The following is a 19,519-nucleotide window of genomic DNA, read 5'->3' as shown; positions in this document are numbered from 1 at the left end:
CACGCTATATATAACAAAGAATACTCTAAATTCAATAAACACTAAACAACGGACCGGTTAAAATATCACAGCAACGCAACAAACAAACAACACGTCCTCTCCCAACAACATGAAATCTGATCGCAGGAAGAATCGCCAGATAAGCGGCAACACCGAGATAAACGTTGTCTGGTGCTAGGTAACCAGGGCTTGGGTGAAGCACTGGGAAGATTTTGATTGGCTCGCATGCCAGCAACCCACCCTCCCGCAGTGCCGTAGACCCGATTTCAACACGTGCTTCCCAAGCGTCAATACCAAACTAATTTTGCGGCAGGTATAACCACTGCACTATAGGGGCCGGCGCGACATTATTTAATAACACTCACGGAACACAAACTATTGCACAACTATCAAACATAATGGCTGTATTACACAGCGCGATACGACGCCAGGGTTCTCGGGTTCGAATCCCGGCCCGGGCATAGGTGTTTGTAAGTTTCCCCTTCATCAATTGCCTCATATCACCCCCATCCTCATCTTCGCTATTAACCAAAAGTGGCAGAAAAGCGAAGTAAAATAAATCGAATCAATCAATCAATAAGGGCTGTATTGAATCCTCTCACAACTGTTCTTCGTGGCGTACGAGTATAATTATCTTACACTGTCCTTGTTACGAAAACGCTGAACTCAAACTGACTTAACTTACTCGCAACAATGAAGGGTCATTGTGTATATTCAGCCAAATTTGACACCCACAGTTTTACCAAGACACAACAACTCAGCGGGGTCAACACTGTGGCAACGAAAAAAAAACAGACGGAACACGGGGAAAAAAAGAAAGGGTCATTGTGTGTGTTTGTGTAGAGACGTGTTGTTTCCCGTGTTTCTTCGAGAACCGATAACTCCGGCTGTAGGCGACGGAAATTCATGGGACTTGGACGGTCATGTTCAAAATGTCGTGCCCCATCTTATGATTAACCTTAAAGTGGCGAATTTTATGGAAACTTCTTGCGCGTAAGAAAAAATACAGAACACGGCGTTTAACTTGCGAGCCGCAGTCTCCTAACTGTACAACGTTGCACTCCTGCCATTGGCTGGTCGCCAAGGACACGCTCTCAGTAGCTCCGCCCGATATCGCTTCTAAAAACGTGCGTGGTTTTTTTTTTTTTTTTTTTTTTTTTTTTTTTTTTTTTTTTTTTTTTTTTTGAGTGTACGGCAGTTATTCTCTTGACTGCTACAACCTTCTTGATATCTCACCGCGTGCTCTGCCTAGAAACTCTTCTCGCGATAGTAAACATCGGGATACATAGGACAATAAATACATGAATACAAACATACATACTATTCATTATGTAATGGTCACACTTACAATACATGTTCAATATGCGCACCCTCTGGTTGAACGCATTCTTCCCTTCGATGCTCCCAGTTACGAAAGACGTCTGCTAGTGAGGTGGGGGTGATTCGGGAGATGGCGCTTGTTATCCTTTCTTTGATGTGGTCCTGGCTCTTAATCTTCTTAACGTACGTGTTCCCTCAAGTAAAAATATACGGGTATTAGATCTAACAACCGTGATGACCATTCGACCTACGTAACCTGACTTTTGCTGCACCCTGTACATCTGTATTTCACAAGCCAGGTTCGAATTATCTAGGGGACCCGTTTTTTTTTAACTCATTGTCTAAGATTTCCCTGAAAGTTATTTATGTATCAAGGTGCAATGCCTGCAAGGGCGGGGGGAGGAGTACATAGACCCAGAAAGCGTTATGTCGAAATACTTAACAAAATATCCAGTTTCAGATCTCGTATGGAACGATGTCGGATTAATGCGTTTTCCACTTGTGCTTTATGGGCAGCATTTGTCTCCAAACTAACGTAATTGCCTTCCTTAATATGTAATTTTAATACTTATTGATGAAAGATTAGGCACAAACATTGTTTGTTTATTTACAGTGGGGGCAGTTGCCCCCCCACCCGATCTTTGTGCCTCCGCAGTATGCTAAACCTTATCTACCAAGCGTCCTTGCCCCTGCGCTCCCTCGAATTTTGGAACCCAATCGCCGTCATTGTTTATTTAGTAAGGTAACGTCTTATTTATGCGCCATAGATTAACAAAGACAATTAGAATAGGTAACATTTTATTAAAAGGATATTGCTTTTAATTATTGTGTTGTTTTTATTTGCTGATCCTGAATATGAAGTCTGTTTTCTCCAAAGGGCTTCATTTCTTTGTAACAGAATTATCCAATTGCTGGCATTGTTTCATATATTAGTTCAGTCTCCACCACATCCCCTTACAACAATTTTGAGATGCTTACTCTATTTATTTACTATCTTTACTAATAAATTAATTACCCGTTCAGATCTTGTGAACGATGTGTGAAGTGAATTATTAATATCACGCCTATCAAAGTCCTAGTATTGCTAAAATTTGTTGCCTTTACAATTCGCGATTAAAATTACCACCTGAGCGCTAGTGTCGCATCCAGTATAGCCGCTTTATGTAGGAAAAATCTTTGTTTACCTTCAGTAGTAGTAGGTAATAGCATCGTGTTGTCATTGCTGGTATGGAAGAAACGTTTAAATTACGAGATATTTTTAAATATTGCGAATGCGATGTAAATCCAGGAACTATAACGAAGATGAAGCTGTGCTGAGAGCGAAGCATTTAATTATGATGGGCAAAAATAACACGGATAACGCAGACGAAACTAATGTATACGCAATGGTTCTTCAAAGCAGTGCTGTTTCATCTGCACCTCAAGTTGTAACTGGGGTTCTCAGAAATGATTTGAAAATGAAGCAATTCACCTGTATTGCAAAGCTTGGGCAGGAGAAAAATGTAAACATGCCGTTGCAGTTCTTTCCCCAAAGAGGCAGACTGGTTTAATAACAACACAGGATAATAATAATAACAACAATTTCATTGAGATTATCTTCAGTCTTCACTGAAAATTGACTTATTGAATGAAACGGCAACATTAGCATGTCAATTTCCTTTTTCTGACTTACCTTTATGATTACAGACATTAATTAATTCTCAAACTATTTTCATCTTCGCACTTAATCGACTTGCACCTCTTCCAAATTACATACATTGTTTTCGAAAAAAATGTTATATTCATAAAGAACAATTTAAAATTTACTTTTATGGTAATAAAATCATCTTTCGCAAAATAAAGTGAACAGACTCGTACATTCTTCGTAATTTCAGTTATGCCAATCTTGTCAATCAGTTCTGTTTTCACGGATTTATTTTACAAATTTCATTTTGTTGATTCCACGGGGTGGAATACACATGTAAGCTTTTCACTTGTCCTGACCCACAAAACGATTTAAAGCAAAAAACTGAACAGTAGACGTTAATTTTTCGCATGTTCCCCATGCTTTGAACGGCTTCAACACAGCGAAGCGTCCTACATGGAGTGGTTCATGAAAACCTCACCAGATGGCATATCGGATAATTTTAATCGCGAATGGGTAGACCTACCACTTCAGTTTTGGCCCCTCTCCTCCCCCTCCCCGAAGTTGAAGGAGACATTTCAGTGCGCCTTAACTTTTATCTTTAGGATGGATTTAAGATAATCCAGAGAGTAAAATCATACCAGTGTTTTTCCTCCACTCATTCTGTGTGTGTGTAATTACAATTGTTCATATACACCGCCCATATTTACAAACTAAGTCAAACTGAAATGGACATTTAAAATGTTCACAACCTTTCTGTTAACTTACCTTGTGCAAATTGAACAGTTTAATTAAGTGATCATTGAACATTCAGCTTCACGTACACTGTAAATTTTAAAAATCCTTCTATTAATAGATTTATTGTGGATAATTGATTCTCTTTTTTTCATGTTGCTTAGCTGTGCTTACAAGCGAAGTCGAACTCGGATGCTAGTTTCGTAAGAGTGTAAACAACGATGCAATAAAAGATAATATTGACGTCCTTGGCTTCAAGTTGAGTTACGATTATCGCTAGGAAATGTAGATAGAGGGATCTAGTTCATTGCTAGGGTAAATATAGGCTGTGCAAACGCAAATATCTGCTTCCTATCACCCGGCGTCTGTGACGTATGAGTTGAGTGAATGCAATCTGAAATATAACGCTAAATGACAACGGGATACACACGTGTTTCATCTGGGACAGAAATTTCTAACGTCGATTTTGTCTTTGCCTGTATGTGATGCCAGCCTCCAGTGGCGTCAACTTATATGGTACTGTGGAGCTCGAGGCGACACAATAATTTGTGTGAAATCCCATTAAGAGAGCAAAACGTTTCATCTTGATACATTTTAGGAATTTTCGTAACTTAATTACTGGCGAAATATTATACTTTTCAGTGTCCTCTATTATTTACACTATCCGTGATCACATCGTTATTAGGAGGATAAGGGCTTATAACCAGGATGAGGATCGATTGGCACTAAAAACTCTCAAAATAGGCAGGTCAAAAGCACCGAAAATTACAAGAAAGGCAAAAACAGTGATAAACTTGACAATTTTTTCATAATTTTTCAGATTAGGAACTCAAAAAGCAGTTAACTTCGAAATGAAAACGGCCAATAAAATTATTGTATTCCTCAGAAGTTGGCTGAAAGGGTTTTTAAATGTAAACGCCTACATTTTCTGCCCAAGGGACTAAACATTTTTAGGTCAAATCCTCTGGCTGGTTTTAACATATGTTATTGCGTAAAATTATGAAACAAATGTCTGAGTTCAGGCCACCCGATATTTCTCAAAAGTTGGCGCCACTGCCAGCCTCTGTTGCGGAGTGGTTAACGTAGCGCTCTTGGTTCGATTCTTGAGTATAGCAAGTGTGCAACACCGACTCTTCTGCATCGTTTGCACTACTATCTGGAGCGGTATGGTGTATGATGACGTGGTGCGTGCTAACTAATCAAATTAACGTTTAAAGCAGCAGACAGGCATTTGTTGCGTCTTTTGAACTTGATCACCGCTTTTCGTGTACTTGGTTGAAAGTAATTTCCTTGCACCAGCCTGACCACCGGGATATAGCTGCACTACACCTGGTGTCAGAAAGTGCAACAAACTAGACGGGGCCAAAGGTAGGCTCCGAAGGTTCCAGTCTCGAAATCTTAGCAAAATTAAATTAATACAGTTGAACCTCGATTTTACGTTACCGGATTTTACCTTCTCCTGCTTAATACGTGAATTCTTCATTGTCCCAACAGATCAATTATATAATTTTCCTCGATTTTACATGTTCAAGGTTGCATTGTAAGTAATTTCTTCGTTCCAGGAGCAGCGGACCAGGCACGGTGCGAATTCGTAGGCAGAACGAAGAAGACGGAGCGAGATTCGGCCACAACTACACTGCCAACGCCACGGCGCGCGACGAGAGCGGGAAGGTGGTGCTCACCCTGGAGGAAGGCTCGGCGGGGCAGGTGTTCGGGCTGCGAATCGAGCGGGCGAGCAGGGACCCGGCGTACGACGAGCACGGCGTCCCCTCCATCCTGGCGGAGAGCGACACTACCGTGCGGCTCTTCGGCTTCGGGTTCACCAACGTCACCAAGGTCAGCGTCACCAGCAATTCGGGCAACAGAGGGGACATTTGCTACGTCGCGGATGGGGGAAATTACGTAAGTACATACTCACCCGACTTTATAAAATTAACTGAGTTTCGGTTATTTATTTATAGTTACTTTGAGAGCGCTGGTGACCTTCCGTACACCATCGAGAAAGTTTTATAAAATATATTGTTTATGATGATTGTGTATAACGTGAACGTTTGCTCTTTTTAGCTCGTGGAAACTTGTTATAGAGAAGTAATGGATGGTTTTATGTGGTACTGTTAATGATTGATTGATTTAAAAGTTTTGGGTGTGTCGGCACATATGACCATTTTGCACCCTTCAGTGCATGCGGGGAAGATCCCCTTATCTTAAACCTTACCTCAAAATTTTACAAAAAGGGGGTGTATAAAGCCCCTTGGGAAAGGTTAAAAATGCAGGTTTTAAATGGACCTGCATAGGAGAAACACAACACATTTAGAAAGTAAGGACAGTTTACAAACTAGCTCAGAAACAGTGGAAAAGGCCTGCTCTTCTCAAAAATTTAAAAACATTGGCTAAAACACTGTCTGGTGGAATCGAAATCGCGTGCGTTCATTTCGATCTTCAGCCGAGAGATCGGGAGAAGCGTGGCTGGCCGCGCTGACGGAGATGCCGACATTTGCGGCCTGTAATGCCCGCTTATTTTTATGGATATATGCAGACATTTATATAAATATTGCAAAAAACAAGCACTAACCTGTGTTATAACACGCAAAAGTTCTTCTGTAATTCATCCAAGTTCTGCCCTTATATACACAAATAAATACGCTTTAGAAACAATGTTAAGAGCCACAGATAATAAAACATTTTAATCATAGTTTTGACCAGTAACGTCCTGCTTAAGTTTATATCCTTGAAAGAGTTTTGTGTCGATGGGGATCGTTTGGAGGTTTCGAATGTGCAACACTGTATGAAGATTACGCTGCAGACGAAATCGTTAAAAGTCAATGGTTTTCGTGAGCTTCCTTGCAATCCGAAATCTCCGAGCTCGAGTTTTTTTGTTTCTTCGCGACTACATGAAGACAGAGCTGTGAATATAGTGGCGAGCAGATGTAAACCAAGAGCGTGTTAATTTCGTACTGTGCGCAAGAGTGATATTCTTGGTTACTTGCAGTTACTTGTTTGTGTTATTGCAGTGTGTATATGTGTTGTGTCAGTGAGACGATTGAAATGCGAGCCGCAAGGTTCACGTTAGAACAAAGAATTCTTATGTATGACACTTACGTGAAAACAGACTCGTGTCGAGACGTGTGTAGGCAATTTGTACAGAAATTCCCAGGCGTTTCACCTCCACATAGAGATACGGTTAGACATCTTGTCCTTAAATTACGAGAAACTGGATCGCTAAATTTTAAAATACCTAAGTAAAAACGATGGATTCTAACCGAAGCAAACCTCGATGAAATTGGTGCAGCGTTAGAACGTTCTCCAAACAAACCTCTACGCCGTGTTTCACAGGAGATGGGCGTGTCAAAATCATCAGCACATACAGCCACTAAGCTACTAAAATTAAAACCGTACTCTTATAACACAGGTTAGTGCTCATTTTGCAATATTTATATAAATGTCTGCATATGTCCATAAAAATAAGCGGGCATTACAGGGCGCAAATGTCGGCATCTCAGTCAGCGCCGCCCGCCACGCTTCTCCCGATCTCTCGGCTGATGATCGAAATGAACGCACGGTACTACCGAACACTTAAAACAGCGTTACAACCAGTGGCATATGCTGGGTTCAAGACGTGCGCTATCTCGTCATATAGTATTCGAATGGACAGATATTTGAGGGGGTCTCGTTTTCGTTCATTTTTATATTGAATTGATGTGATATTGTGATTATAAATATACACTTCACAAATAATTATGAAAATGTACATTGTATCATTAAGAGAAAAAATAAGGGAAGCATTTCATGCTTATTTATGAAAAGTAAGGGCCATATTGTGAAATATTTATGCACATTTACTTGCGAAAATAAAATTTAAACACATAATATATAATAAACTTCTTATCTTATAGGGGGTGAGGGACGATTTCCCCTAGGTCTTTCTCACTGCGGCAGCTGCCGATCACTGTTGCCAACTTCGCTCTTTTGGAGCCAGATCTGGCTCTTTCGTGCACTCGTTTGGCTGTGAACTGTGGCACCCGCCCCCTGCCCCACTATGATGCCATCACTGGCTCCGGCCTACGAAGACCAACTTTTGTCATGAGTGTGCATTTTCCATATGCAGCCTTCGTTAATCTAGCTCCTTGAAAGTCACCTTAAGCTCTATTAATGGTGAAATGTAGCTGTTTTATGCACATCAGGTTTGGCAATACTGCCCTGATGGCCGTAGGAGGCAAGGAGAAATGCATTAGGCTTATGGGGCCATTCTTTTATTCGTTCTCTCGGGAATATCAAACATCCAATGACGTAGAAACGCACGTGGACGGAAGAAGGACACGTTGAACTATGTCATAGTAGTAGGAAAAGTCGAAACTCCCATTTGCTTAGCCGTAACTTGAAATTGATTTCCCATAATGAATACATGAGATTCTGTAAATACTTATTAATCATATTTTTCAAACATCGTGTCTATCTTACTAATCAACTTGAAAAACAGTTTCCACTTGCAACATGTAGAGAAATTCATACTTTCTTGCATACTAATGCCGACGATATTAAAATAAATGCACAACTGGTGCGTAATTGTCCCTCTTCGCCTTAACTTCTCTTCTTCTGGGTAAATTTTAATGTCACACTTTAATAAAATGTTTCTTCGCACCACTCTTTCATTTTCAGAAGAACACTTTTCTCGATAGATAGAGCAGTTAAATTGCTAAGCTTGACTTGCCCTTGTGTGGCTCCGAGATATGACTTGATCCTCTTGAGCGCCGAGAAACTTCTTTCAACCTTAGCAGTTTTAGATGGAAATGTTAATACTAGTTCTGCTAGTTTGTACACTTTACCATACACCAGGTCCAAATTATTGAGTTTCATGTAATTTGTAATTTCATTCACTGATATTTCCTCCGGATTTGTAGCTTATCCTCATACGGAAGCCGAACAAATGGTGTTGTCAATAGTTCCTTAATTATGTCGCTCATTTTAGTTCACTAAACAACACAGCACATACGCCATTCACAAAAATGTAATTCACGTACGAACTGACCACAATACACGCATTCACTCACTCACCACAATAGACGCACGACCGACCCGACCCGCCTTTAAGAAAACCCGCGCACTAAGGAAACGAACTTCCTTCAATATTCCCGGACGCGATTTCCAATCGAATTACACTACTTGCCTCCGCCCTGTGTCAATCGGTTATTTTTAGATGCAGTCATAAACCAGTTCCGGCCAGCTAACAAATCTCCCAAACTTCTGGTCACCATTGTAATGCAGGTACTCTGGTTGTTTCAGAGGTCAACGGCCTCTTTTCGTGCTCCTTTCCAAGTGGTCATTGGAAAGTGATGTCCTTGGTCCAGTCCAGAGGGAAGTTTCTGTCATGAGCAACCATTTTCCCTTTCCTCTAATAGTTTCGCTCCAAAATCCCGTCCTTGTAGGGAAGATGCTACGCTGAGAATAATGAGTTCGCAACACTGATGGTATCATAGGAAGAAGACTGCCAAGCTCAACGCACGCAGCTCCCTGCGGATTTCGAAGAAAGCGGGCAAGATAGCCAACTCCCAGTGTAACAACTTCTAAGAAATAAGTGTGCCAACTCCTGAAACGCCATCATCTTCTCATTGAGATGAACAATTTATGCACATTTTGTGATCGATTTTTTTCTTCTCTTCTGAGCCTGGGCTTCGCAGATAGCGTAGATAGCCTGGAATATACGCCTCTGGTTACAACGTACGTAGAAGTACAATAACGTGGTACTGTTATCATGACTGAATGGATGGTATGATCTATTTTACTTCGCGTTTCTGCCACTTCTGGCGAAGGCGGGGGTGAATTGTGATAAGATGGGATAAAATGAAGTGACAATCGCAAGCATATGGGGACGTAACAACACAAGCCCCACAGAGGAATATACTGGCCAAAGCCTCGTTAGCTTGCAAAATACAGTCCAGGATGCATTAAAGGAAGGGAGGTTAACATTTAGATCTCTTCGGAAAGGGCCATGCTACTCTGAAAGTAACTCAGTTGTAGTGAGTTGTTACTCATTTTGAAAAGAAAGTGTTTGGTAACATGCTGCACTTGGACGTTTAGTAAGTGGAAAACCTGTTTTAGTTAATAGGTGCTACGCTGATAAGTGCTTTATTATCGTTTTCTCCAACTTTATTTAACTGTAGTAGAAAAATAGCAACGAGGGTTCTTTGTGAGTTAAAAAAAAAAAGAGATGGTAACGCTCCCCTGAGCGTTACTTTGCACTAATGTGAGTCAGTCCTTGGGAAGGTTCCAGTCCTGGCGTGTTTTTAGGTCTCGCCTCGTCACTTTCATCTCATCGCCGTGTAGCTCTCCGTCACAATTATCCAAAATCGGAAATATCTACATGACGTAAAATAAAAACACCTGGTCTGTCATCAGTATTAATTAATAGGGCTTATCGTCTGCAACCAGAACTCATAAACGATAACACCTGTTGCATTTATATACGCCTGGTTGGCGAAATCATCCGTCCGAACCACGTAGCACGAAGCCAAGGCATTGATTAATCGTGAAAAGTGGATGAATAAATGAAGAGCGTCGTGATGTTGAAAGCGAACACACCGCGTCTTGTTTTTTCCCGAAGCGAGTGTGAAATGTAAATGGGTGTTGTTCGGGATCGAAGGCTTAAGTAATATCGTGTCCGTGCATCTAGGTCAGGCTCTTCGCTTCACCAGGCGAGGTCGGTCTCGAATCCTATAATAAACTGACTTGTTACTAACCGAGAAGCCAATAAGATAGGAATGTGGAGTTTGCGTGTGTGTTTGTGCAGCTGGCGAACGCGGTTGGCAGGATCCCGGGATTACTACATCCACGTGACATCGGTGTCGTAAAGTCTGCCGCCTTTCCAGGAAATCTTTGCCTCGCTTTCCCTCGCTGTCGCTTTGCTGACTTCTATGCCACGGTTTCGTTCTCTCTGGAGCCACCGCGGCTTGTCAAGGATGCTACATTTTACACCCTTTAGTACAGTGTTTCTCAACCAGGTACCGAGCCCTGGGTTCAATTATACCAGGCCCCACTGCCAGGCACGTATCCAGAGGGGGGGCTTAGGGGGCTCGAGCCCCCCCCGAAAGTTTTAGGTTTACACTAGATAAAATGAGGTTTTTGATTTCTTGTGGTGTGAAATAAAATAATGTGACAATAATTTAAGGAGAGAAATAATTATCGATGCTAGACGAACCCTGTTATTGATAATAGCACGTATCCAAGATGGGACACAGGGGGCTCGACCCTCTCCCCAGGAAATTTTTCAGTTTACGTTGGATAAAAATAAGGTTTTTGGCTTCTTAAATAATGTGAAAATATTGTAAGGAGAGAAATAATTATCGAGGCAAGACGGATCATGTTTTATACCCCTGTTATTGTTAATGGCTCCAGCTCCCCCCCTCCCTCAGGAAATTTTTCAATTTACACTAGATAAAATTAGATTTTTGGCGTCTTGAATAATGTGAAGATAATAAATTTATAAATCTGAGAGAAATAATTATCGAGACAAAACGGAGAGTGTTCTATAACCCTATTATTGTCAATAGCACGTATCCAAGGTGGGAATCAGGAGGCTCGAGCCACCCTTCAGGATTTTTTTCTGTTTACACTAGATAAAATTAGGATTTTGGCTTCTTGAATAATGTGATGATAATTTGGGAAAAATTATTATCGAGACAAGATGGAGAATGTTCTATAACCCTGTTATTGTTAATAGCACGTATCCAAGCTGTGGTTGAGGTGGCTCGAGCCCCCCCCCCCCCAGGATTTTTTTTATTTTACACTAGATAAAATCAGGTTTTTGGCTTTTTGAATAATGTGACGATGATTTAAGGAGATAGACAATTATCGAGGCAAGACGGAGAATGTTCTATAACCCTGTTGTTGATAATATTGCACGTACACTTTTCTTGCGCTTTCGGTGTTTTCAGCATTTGGAAGCTGCACAACAAAGGTAGCGCCACACGTAGGGCGATTCGTTGTAATTTCTTATCTCTGGAAGGCGGGAGAGGGTGCGTTCTTGAATGAGAGAAGGAGTCAACTACAGGTGGTATTAACGAATCGTTTTATCTGCGGAACGTTCTAGAATATAATGATAATATAAATACGTGGATTCAATTTTTTCGGTTGATCTGTACAAAGAATCGGTTAATGAGATTTCAGAGGTAAGTGTGACAATTCATACAGTTGATTGGTGATCAGATCAGTCAGCGTCCTCTGGTTGCTTTATAAGATATAGTGATTTGAAAATGAAGACATTGACGACAGCAGAACTTCCGAGGCCTCAGTGTAGTGCTAGTTCGGTTCGAGGGCCGAAGAAATCAAAGGTCTCTCTCTAAAGTGAATATTTCAGCAGTACCAGATATTGTAGTGGTTTATTAAAACAGAAATAAACTGCGTAGATCAACTGAAAAGCAAAGTTTTGAGTGATGATTTAGTTTTGCCAGAACTAAATTTCGTATATGCAGTCAGAGAATTTCATGGTATAAAAAAATACTTTTGTTTAAGCCTACTGGGTTTGAAACACATTCAAACACTTAACTACTATAAAGACACAGCCGAAAATTTCATGAATGTCGAGAAGAGAAAGCAAGAAGAAGTTGAATATGTAGACATTTTAGGCGGAAATTGCAGGCTCTACCAGAACCCGAATCAGGGCTCTACCAACTGAGCCACCTAGCCATCCTTGACTTCAACCGATTTTTCGTTAAAATGTCTACATAGTACATGTCCTATGTATATCAAATCATAAGGTGTTGCCTGTATAGTGAACAAGCACAGAAAATATAGGAGAGAGAAGAAAACTGAGGAGCATTCCCACCGGTTGAGAATATTTTTTTTTCTGTGGTCAACAAGAGCTACTACTTCGAGGTGACAATGACAGTGGCCTAATAAGGGAGATTTCACACCGTGTCGCCTGAAGATTAGGTTTGTGCGGCCTTTTGTGTCGCTACGGTGTGAAACGTTGCTGTTGATTGGCCCATTCCAATCGACATGTATCGCGTGTCCCTTCGGTCTGAAACCTTTCTAAGTCTTGAAAATCCAAGTCACAAGGATGGAAAATTAGGGCCTTGTTAAGGTTAGGTGTGAAGGCAGGCAGACGACAACACCCTAAAGGATCATATCCAAACCTGCAGGAAGAACGCATCTTACTTCAATCTCCAATACGGAATGATAGAATCTTCTGGTGAGTTGATTTTAAAAAATGTGTCCGAGATAAAGAGAGGTGTGCCCAGGATTTTCGGAAGGGAGAGGCGTTATGCATACTATTTTTGGTGGTCAGTCCCGATTTTGCTATTTTCTTCCTGTCTTTGACGTTCCTCTTTTTATATATATATATAAAAAAAAGGAATACTGGGTCAAATGGGGTTATTACCTCACCAAACCTCCCTTGGGCACGTCACTGGAGATAAATGAGTAAGCATTTCATCATACTGAGAGACGAAACATTAGATGTGTTGGGAACGGAAAGGTTTTCCCTGTGCATTAATTGTTTCGTGATCCACCTGTATTCGAGAAGACTGCCTTTGTTTCGTGCCGATATATGACAAGACAGCGGAAGCTGTGACAGGCATTTTTGAACACTTGCGAGTGCTAAGGCCTGAATCTGAACAATTTGGTGGGTTTCGGCTTTTATAAGAACTGAAAAAATGGGAGGACAAGACACGTTAGTGGTGTTCAGGCTCGAATCAGAGAGAAATACTTGAGAGCTGTCTGCGTCCAGTTCGCAGCCCACAATTTGAATCTTGCGTTGTCGAGTGGATTGTCCATCCCGTGCATGTGTAACAGCTTCGTAAAAACACTCAAAGACACCATAGATGTTTTTATGCTTGATGAGAAGAAATGGACAAACCCACATACTGAGGTGGTTCCGGCACACAATATTAATGCATGGAAACAGAGGAGTCGAGTGGTAAAAAATGTTCCGATTTCACGTTATGATTAAAATGACAGCCTACAGTGGCGATGATTTAAGGGATAGTTGCTCCCCTTTTTTTATTTTTTTGCCTCAACATTATTACCTCGTAATGTTAAGCCTTGGCTACCAAGAGAAAATAAACTTTCCTTGAAACGCCCTCCGCACCCCACCCCCCCCCGTTTTGGAACCCAATTGCCACCACTGGTCTTAAACATACAATTGTGAGGTTCTTACTATACCCCTTAAAAAAATTGTGTTGAGCCCCCCCCCGAAAGAAATTCCTGGATACGTGCCTGCCCACTGCAAATTAAGCTTTTTGGTTTGGGGGGCGGTATTTACATTTGTATGTTACCAGTTAGTAAACTAAACTATTGCCTTCCGGTTCTAAGCAGTGGCGAAGCGTGACATTTAAGATTTGACAAACGTCAGGGTCGATCTTTCAACGGAGAGGGGGGGGGGCACAATATTTCTCTGCGATAAACGCTAAGGTCACTGCCAATTCAATGTAAAAGCTCGTACCAGAGACTACAAAAGACACAACACATAATTCTATCCCATACGACGAGAATTATTAAATGTGATGGAAATTGAAATGCAAACACCTCAATTGTCGCGTTTAAAGGTAAGAAGAACCGTTATGGTTCAGTTGTTGCTTTGATAATGAAAAGCAGATTCATATCGTTCAATGTGTGCTTTTCCTCTAAACAAGTGGAAATAGCAGACATTCGAGTGGTGTGCCCAGGATTTTCGAAGAGGGGGGAGGGGGTTACGTGGACTTTTTTAATAGTCATTCCTGAAGTCCTCATTTTGCCATCTTTTCCTGCCTTTTCTTTCTTATTTTTTTTCCCAAAGAATATTGAGCCTAAGCAGAATTATGATCGTCTCCACCTCTCCTTGAGCACGCCACTGGACACTCGGAAGAATCTTGATGACTCCAGACAAACCCTGCCGTGGCTGTATACATGTGGATGGGGACTGAGAAAAGGGCCTCCTATGACCCAGACCTTCAAGAGTGGGGGAAAGTACAGGTCGTTGGACCTGTCTGCCTGTTCGGAAGCGTTCGGTTGTTCTCGGCACCGACAGAGACCAGAGAGATTCGCACCATTCTGCGATGAGCAGGGCCGACGAACACCATTGCCTTCAATAGGAAACTTGGCGGGAGGGTTCGGCGCGATGGGTAGTACTGGGGCCTCATTTCGATGCGCTAAGATTAGCGAATCTCTTGCGTATTTCGAGCTGTTTCATGCTGTCGCTTGGCTTATTTCGCACAAATATGCGAGTATTCTGACTTATTATTTTTACTGCTTCTCTAAAATATATAAAATGCAATATTTTTATTATTTTGCTTGGTCATCACCGCATATCCCGATGACCGGACGCCTCGCCTCTGGTTCTAAGTACTTTAGAACATTGCTGCTTGTGGCTCGGTGGGTGTCTCGTTTTACAGTACGATTGCCAACATGTGTGTACTCGACGCTCATTTGTTATTTCCCGCCGAAAGCGTTCGGTGACTCGAAAATGCCCGATGTCAGTCGAACACAATTCAACTGATCTCTGATTCGCTGTTTCCCAGCCACCAGCCGGAAATGCGACCAGTATAGCACAAAAGCGGCAGAAAAGGGAAGTAAAATAAAACAAATCACTTCTCAACCTGAATCATTTGATCAACATGCAGAAATAGAAATTAAGACATAACATGAATTGGTATGTTAAAATGATTATATATCTGGAAAGGTACAATCAGGGGCAATAAAAATGGGACACCTAGATCCTGAAATACTCGCTTCTCTGTAAGGCGCTATGTGTGTTGCCTAACTCTACAAGTTTCCATTGAAAATTTGCAATTAAATCCACCTATCGCCGTAGAGTTAGACAACACACATGACGCCTTACAGGGAAGCGAGTATTTCAGGATCCAGGTGTCCCATTTTTATTGCCGGTGACTGTACATGAAGGTACCTGGAAAAGTCAAGGAATTGGATTTTGCAAAATGAATAACAACCTTGTAGGTATGCGTTGTATAAATTTAGCTTGTTTTTCATTAAGTCCCTTACAACCCGACAGTGCAATGTAGTAATAAGAGGCACTCGATATTTGATAAGAGTTTGAATACGAAAGGATATAGTTCCATAGTACTTTGTACGGGTGTGTCGGAAAGGAAATGAGGTACGTACCGCACAGGGCGCCAGCTCTTTTGTCTGCTCTTGTGGGAGGTAGGGGATAGCACGTAAGAGGCTGGTTCTGGATCTTGCTGCAAAGGCGAAAGAGTCCTTTCACGGGTTACGCGACTCCAAGGAACCATCTTTGTATTTTATGCGCACAGAACTCTCCGATTCGAGAGCTGCTTTTGCTCACGTTGTGCGCCACATGGGGGTTATAAATTCCACGATGAAATGTCTGAAAGTCACAATAGATGAGAAAAGTGCAGTAAGAAGTGCACTGTCGAGCGTGCATTGTATTCGCATATAACGCGGTTGTTAATTTCTCATGAGAATGTGAAAAATAAGTAAAAATATCGATACTTTAATTGATTGATTTGTTGTTTTAAGTTCACTTTATGCACAGTAAGGCTAATATTGACTGGACCTACAGTTTAAAGTGGGATCCGAACAACTTGTGCCTCCACCGGGTATCGAACCCGGGACCCCTTGATTACAAAGCGACGCGCTACCACTGCACCATCAGGGAGGCCATACGGTACTTTAATGTAGTGGAAAATGCATTAACTCATTGAAGTTGCAATCCTTTCTTTGGAAACTGCGCTAAAATCTGAAATACAGTGTGTTTCAGAAGTTGCGTATCCTTAACTTTGATTACCTATAATTGAAGGAAGAATTCACACCGGAGCGACAGCCGGCACATGTTGCGTGGGAACGAGCAAATCGGCAGCAATGTTTCACACTGTAGCGACTGTAGCGTTCTATTCGTGAAATCCTCAAGCGGCAGGTGTCGGCTGTCGCTTCGGTGTGAAATCTCCTTAAGGGAGCTTTCAGGTCGAAGCGACAGACGAGAAGCGACGCGACAAGTAGCATCTTGAATTATCGCTCTAACTGGACAGCTTTCTCAATACCGTGGATTGTGTCGCCTCAGTCTGTTGTTCGCCCATGCGCGGTGAATGTTTTGCTTTAGACTGAAGGGGCCCGTGTCGCTTCAGCGAGAATACATACCAAAAGGAACAGCACTGGTTACTTCGTCATTTTTAACAAATTTCATTTTGTTGTTGTTGTAACCCCTATGCAAGGGAAGTTCAAAACTATTATTTATTTTCTTATATGACCTCGTTTTAAAATGGTGGTCATTTTTGTATCATGGCTTCTGGGCCTTTTGCCCTTTGCAGACAGTTGAGATAAATTTGATAACTCAGCTAAGCTGATAAAAGTGATGGAAAGCTGGGGTAAAAAAAAACTGATCCAGTACATTTGAAGCTACAATTTGTGTTCTGTAATTTTTTTTCCATTTCTAATGCAAGGACTGAAATTTAGGGCCTAAGCTAATATTCGCTTTTCAACAAAAATCAAGGTTTAAGATTTTTTATCAGGGAAGGGCAGTAATGTCAGAAGTCCCCCCCCCCCCCAGAAGGAAGAGAGATATATATATCCAAAGTTTTAACAGAAATATTTGAGCTTCGTTACTGGTTACAGTTATAGCTCTTTGAAAATGCTCGTTTTTCATTGTTTTAAAATATGTTGGGGGACCTAATAAAAATTTGATACTTACAGTATAAAGAGTAGGAGGTATTTTAAGTTTGATATTCCATGAATAACAAAGTTACAAGAGGAGGGGCTTGGTTAAAACAGTCAATTCGATGTGAAATCTCCCTTATCCTTTCAGAAGTCACATTTCAGGGCAAAATTGTGATTTATGCTTTTTCATGCGATTGTGTGGTGAGTACATCTGTGGACAACTCTCTGGATTGCTAGTGTTGCCAACCATGCGTAAGTGCCATTAAATTGCCGTATTTTTTCACCTCGCTCATAAAATCGCAGTTCTCAAAACCCGACCCCTATTGGTCTAAACCAGATAACCATAGTACCAGTCACAAAACTTCAAATTATGACTGCTATATTTCTTAGTTTTTATTTCCTGAAATTTGTATTTTGCTGCGAAAATCGCTGATTTAATCCATTTAATAATTTCTAGAACGGATTGAACTGGCAGTCACAATTAGTAAGATGTATCTCAACAGACGAAGCTTCATAACCCAGAAAACTCTGTGTAAGGATCTCCTATAAGCATTCAAATTTCGGGTTGCGCGACTTTTGAAACACACTGTACAAAAACAAGATTTCCTTGAAATTCCAAAATCTCGGAAGAAATGTTTCCACAGTGTCTGAAGAAAATGGATATTTTAAGCTGGGAAAGAAAAAAAATGCATATTGCAGCCTTGGAATATTAAATTGTGAAGAATTGTTTGTTTCACAAAGCGTAATTAATGTGGAGGTCAATGTACAATGTTTTTGTCCAAACTCACTTTCTCGACAATAATGAAAACAATTAGAAATGTGCTTGTCCTTGACAAAGTCGACGTCTATTTCTTTCCAAACGGAGCAGCACAATCTGTACTAAGGATTGTACAGAGATAAGACAATATTGTGTCCTTTTAGCCTCACTATATATTGATCTGTCGGAATACAGGAACATTTTAGATAAACCTAGTATGAAGTTTATTCCTTGTTTATCTCTTTCTGTTTGTTATTTTACTCCGCTCTTATACATCGTAGTTTAAACGCGACGATGAGAATGTATGATGAAATGGATGAAGGGATGAACACAATCATACATACGTACATGCATTACGAATGGTTCGACCCGACTAACTTGTAGCTTTTGTGCCTAAATGTTATCACCTAATGGCGCCTAAATATCGAAATTAATTTCTATCCCTGGTTAGTGCTCAAAGTAAGGGGGGGGGGGTACTAACTCCCAGTTAAGATAATTTGCGTCAAGCATTCCCCATCATCAACGTACCGAGATTTTTTCCCATGGGATGGTAAAAAACCCTAAATAAGACATTTTTTTTAATATTTACATATTTTAAAATGTCTATTTTATTTCCAGCCAGAAGCACAATTGAAGGATAAGGGGGGAAAAGAAGGAATGTTCATTTTTACACTTTTTCGGGTGCTGTGCTTGTTTTGTTGGTGGTTCTGGGTACTATTTGACGGAGTATTCCATACGTCCCGAGATGTCGAAATGTCCATGGAAAAAGCGGCAAAAGGATTGGCGAACTGGGAAAGAACAAGGAATGTTTCAACATTAAAGCGCCGTTTTTGTGACATTCCTTTTTTCCCCCTTACCCTTCAATTATAATTTTACAGTTTGACCAAAAATTGGCATTCAAATGAGCAGCCAAATCATTGAAGCGGTATCAAAACTTTTGCCAAATAGAAAATTGGGCAACTAATTTTCCAGGGGGAGAAATATTTCCCTCTTGCTCTGCCGCTGGATGCGCCATGGCATCCCACGTTTATTGACCTACTTCGAGCACTGACCCCGACAGCACTTGAAGTAGAAACTGTTAGATGGGGAGATGTTTGGTCGAGCCTTAGGTTTTTGGGGGATGCTCCTACGACAACGAGACAGCTGGAAGGATGCTTTGCGATCCCATCCCCCCTCACTTCGAGCACTGGACCCTGGTAAAAATCTAGCTGTGTTGTTACTGGGGAACGGATTTTAAGGTGCAGCATCTTTAAAAATATATAACTGTTTTCATACCGATCGTTTGAGATATGTATTTTAGGACATGAAATGAATTAAAATAAACAAACTTTGTTGCACTTTTTTGCACCTTTTCGTGAGATTAGCACATTTATCCCCTTTTTATCCCATCTTGATGCTTCAGCATCCTTTTCCATCCTTTTCTTTCATGTTTTTTTTTTTTAACTGGACGAAAAAATAAATGATTTTCACTGTTCTTGAACAGC

At 41.0% G+C, this 19,519-nt stretch overlaps 1 protein-coding gene across 2 annotated transcripts in view; it reads left to right on the top strand.

The window, feature by feature from the left end:
* Positions 1-19,519, top strand: part of LOC145998118 (unextended protein-like) — a 104,647-nt gene that overhangs the window by 36,838 nt on the left and 48,290 nt on the right. For both annotated transcript variants that reach the window (XM_083134670.1, XM_083134672.1), the window contains exon 2: positions 5,242-5,581. In XM_083134670.1, coding sequence (XP_082990796.1) covers positions 5,242-5,581 — 340 coding nt within the window. The remainder of the gene's footprint in view (positions 1-5,241; positions 5,582-19,519) is intronic.

Source organism: Lepisma saccharinum, chromosome 1 (genome assembly GCF_977018435.1).
Source record: "Lepisma saccharinum chromosome 1, izLepSacc3.1, whole genome shotgun sequence".
Lineage (NCBI taxonomy): Eukaryota > Metazoa > Arthropoda > Insecta > Zygentoma > Lepismatidae > Lepisma > Lepisma saccharinum.
The sequence above is the reverse complement of the archived record's forward strand: the minus strand, read 5'-3'. Positions and strand labels throughout refer to the sequence as shown.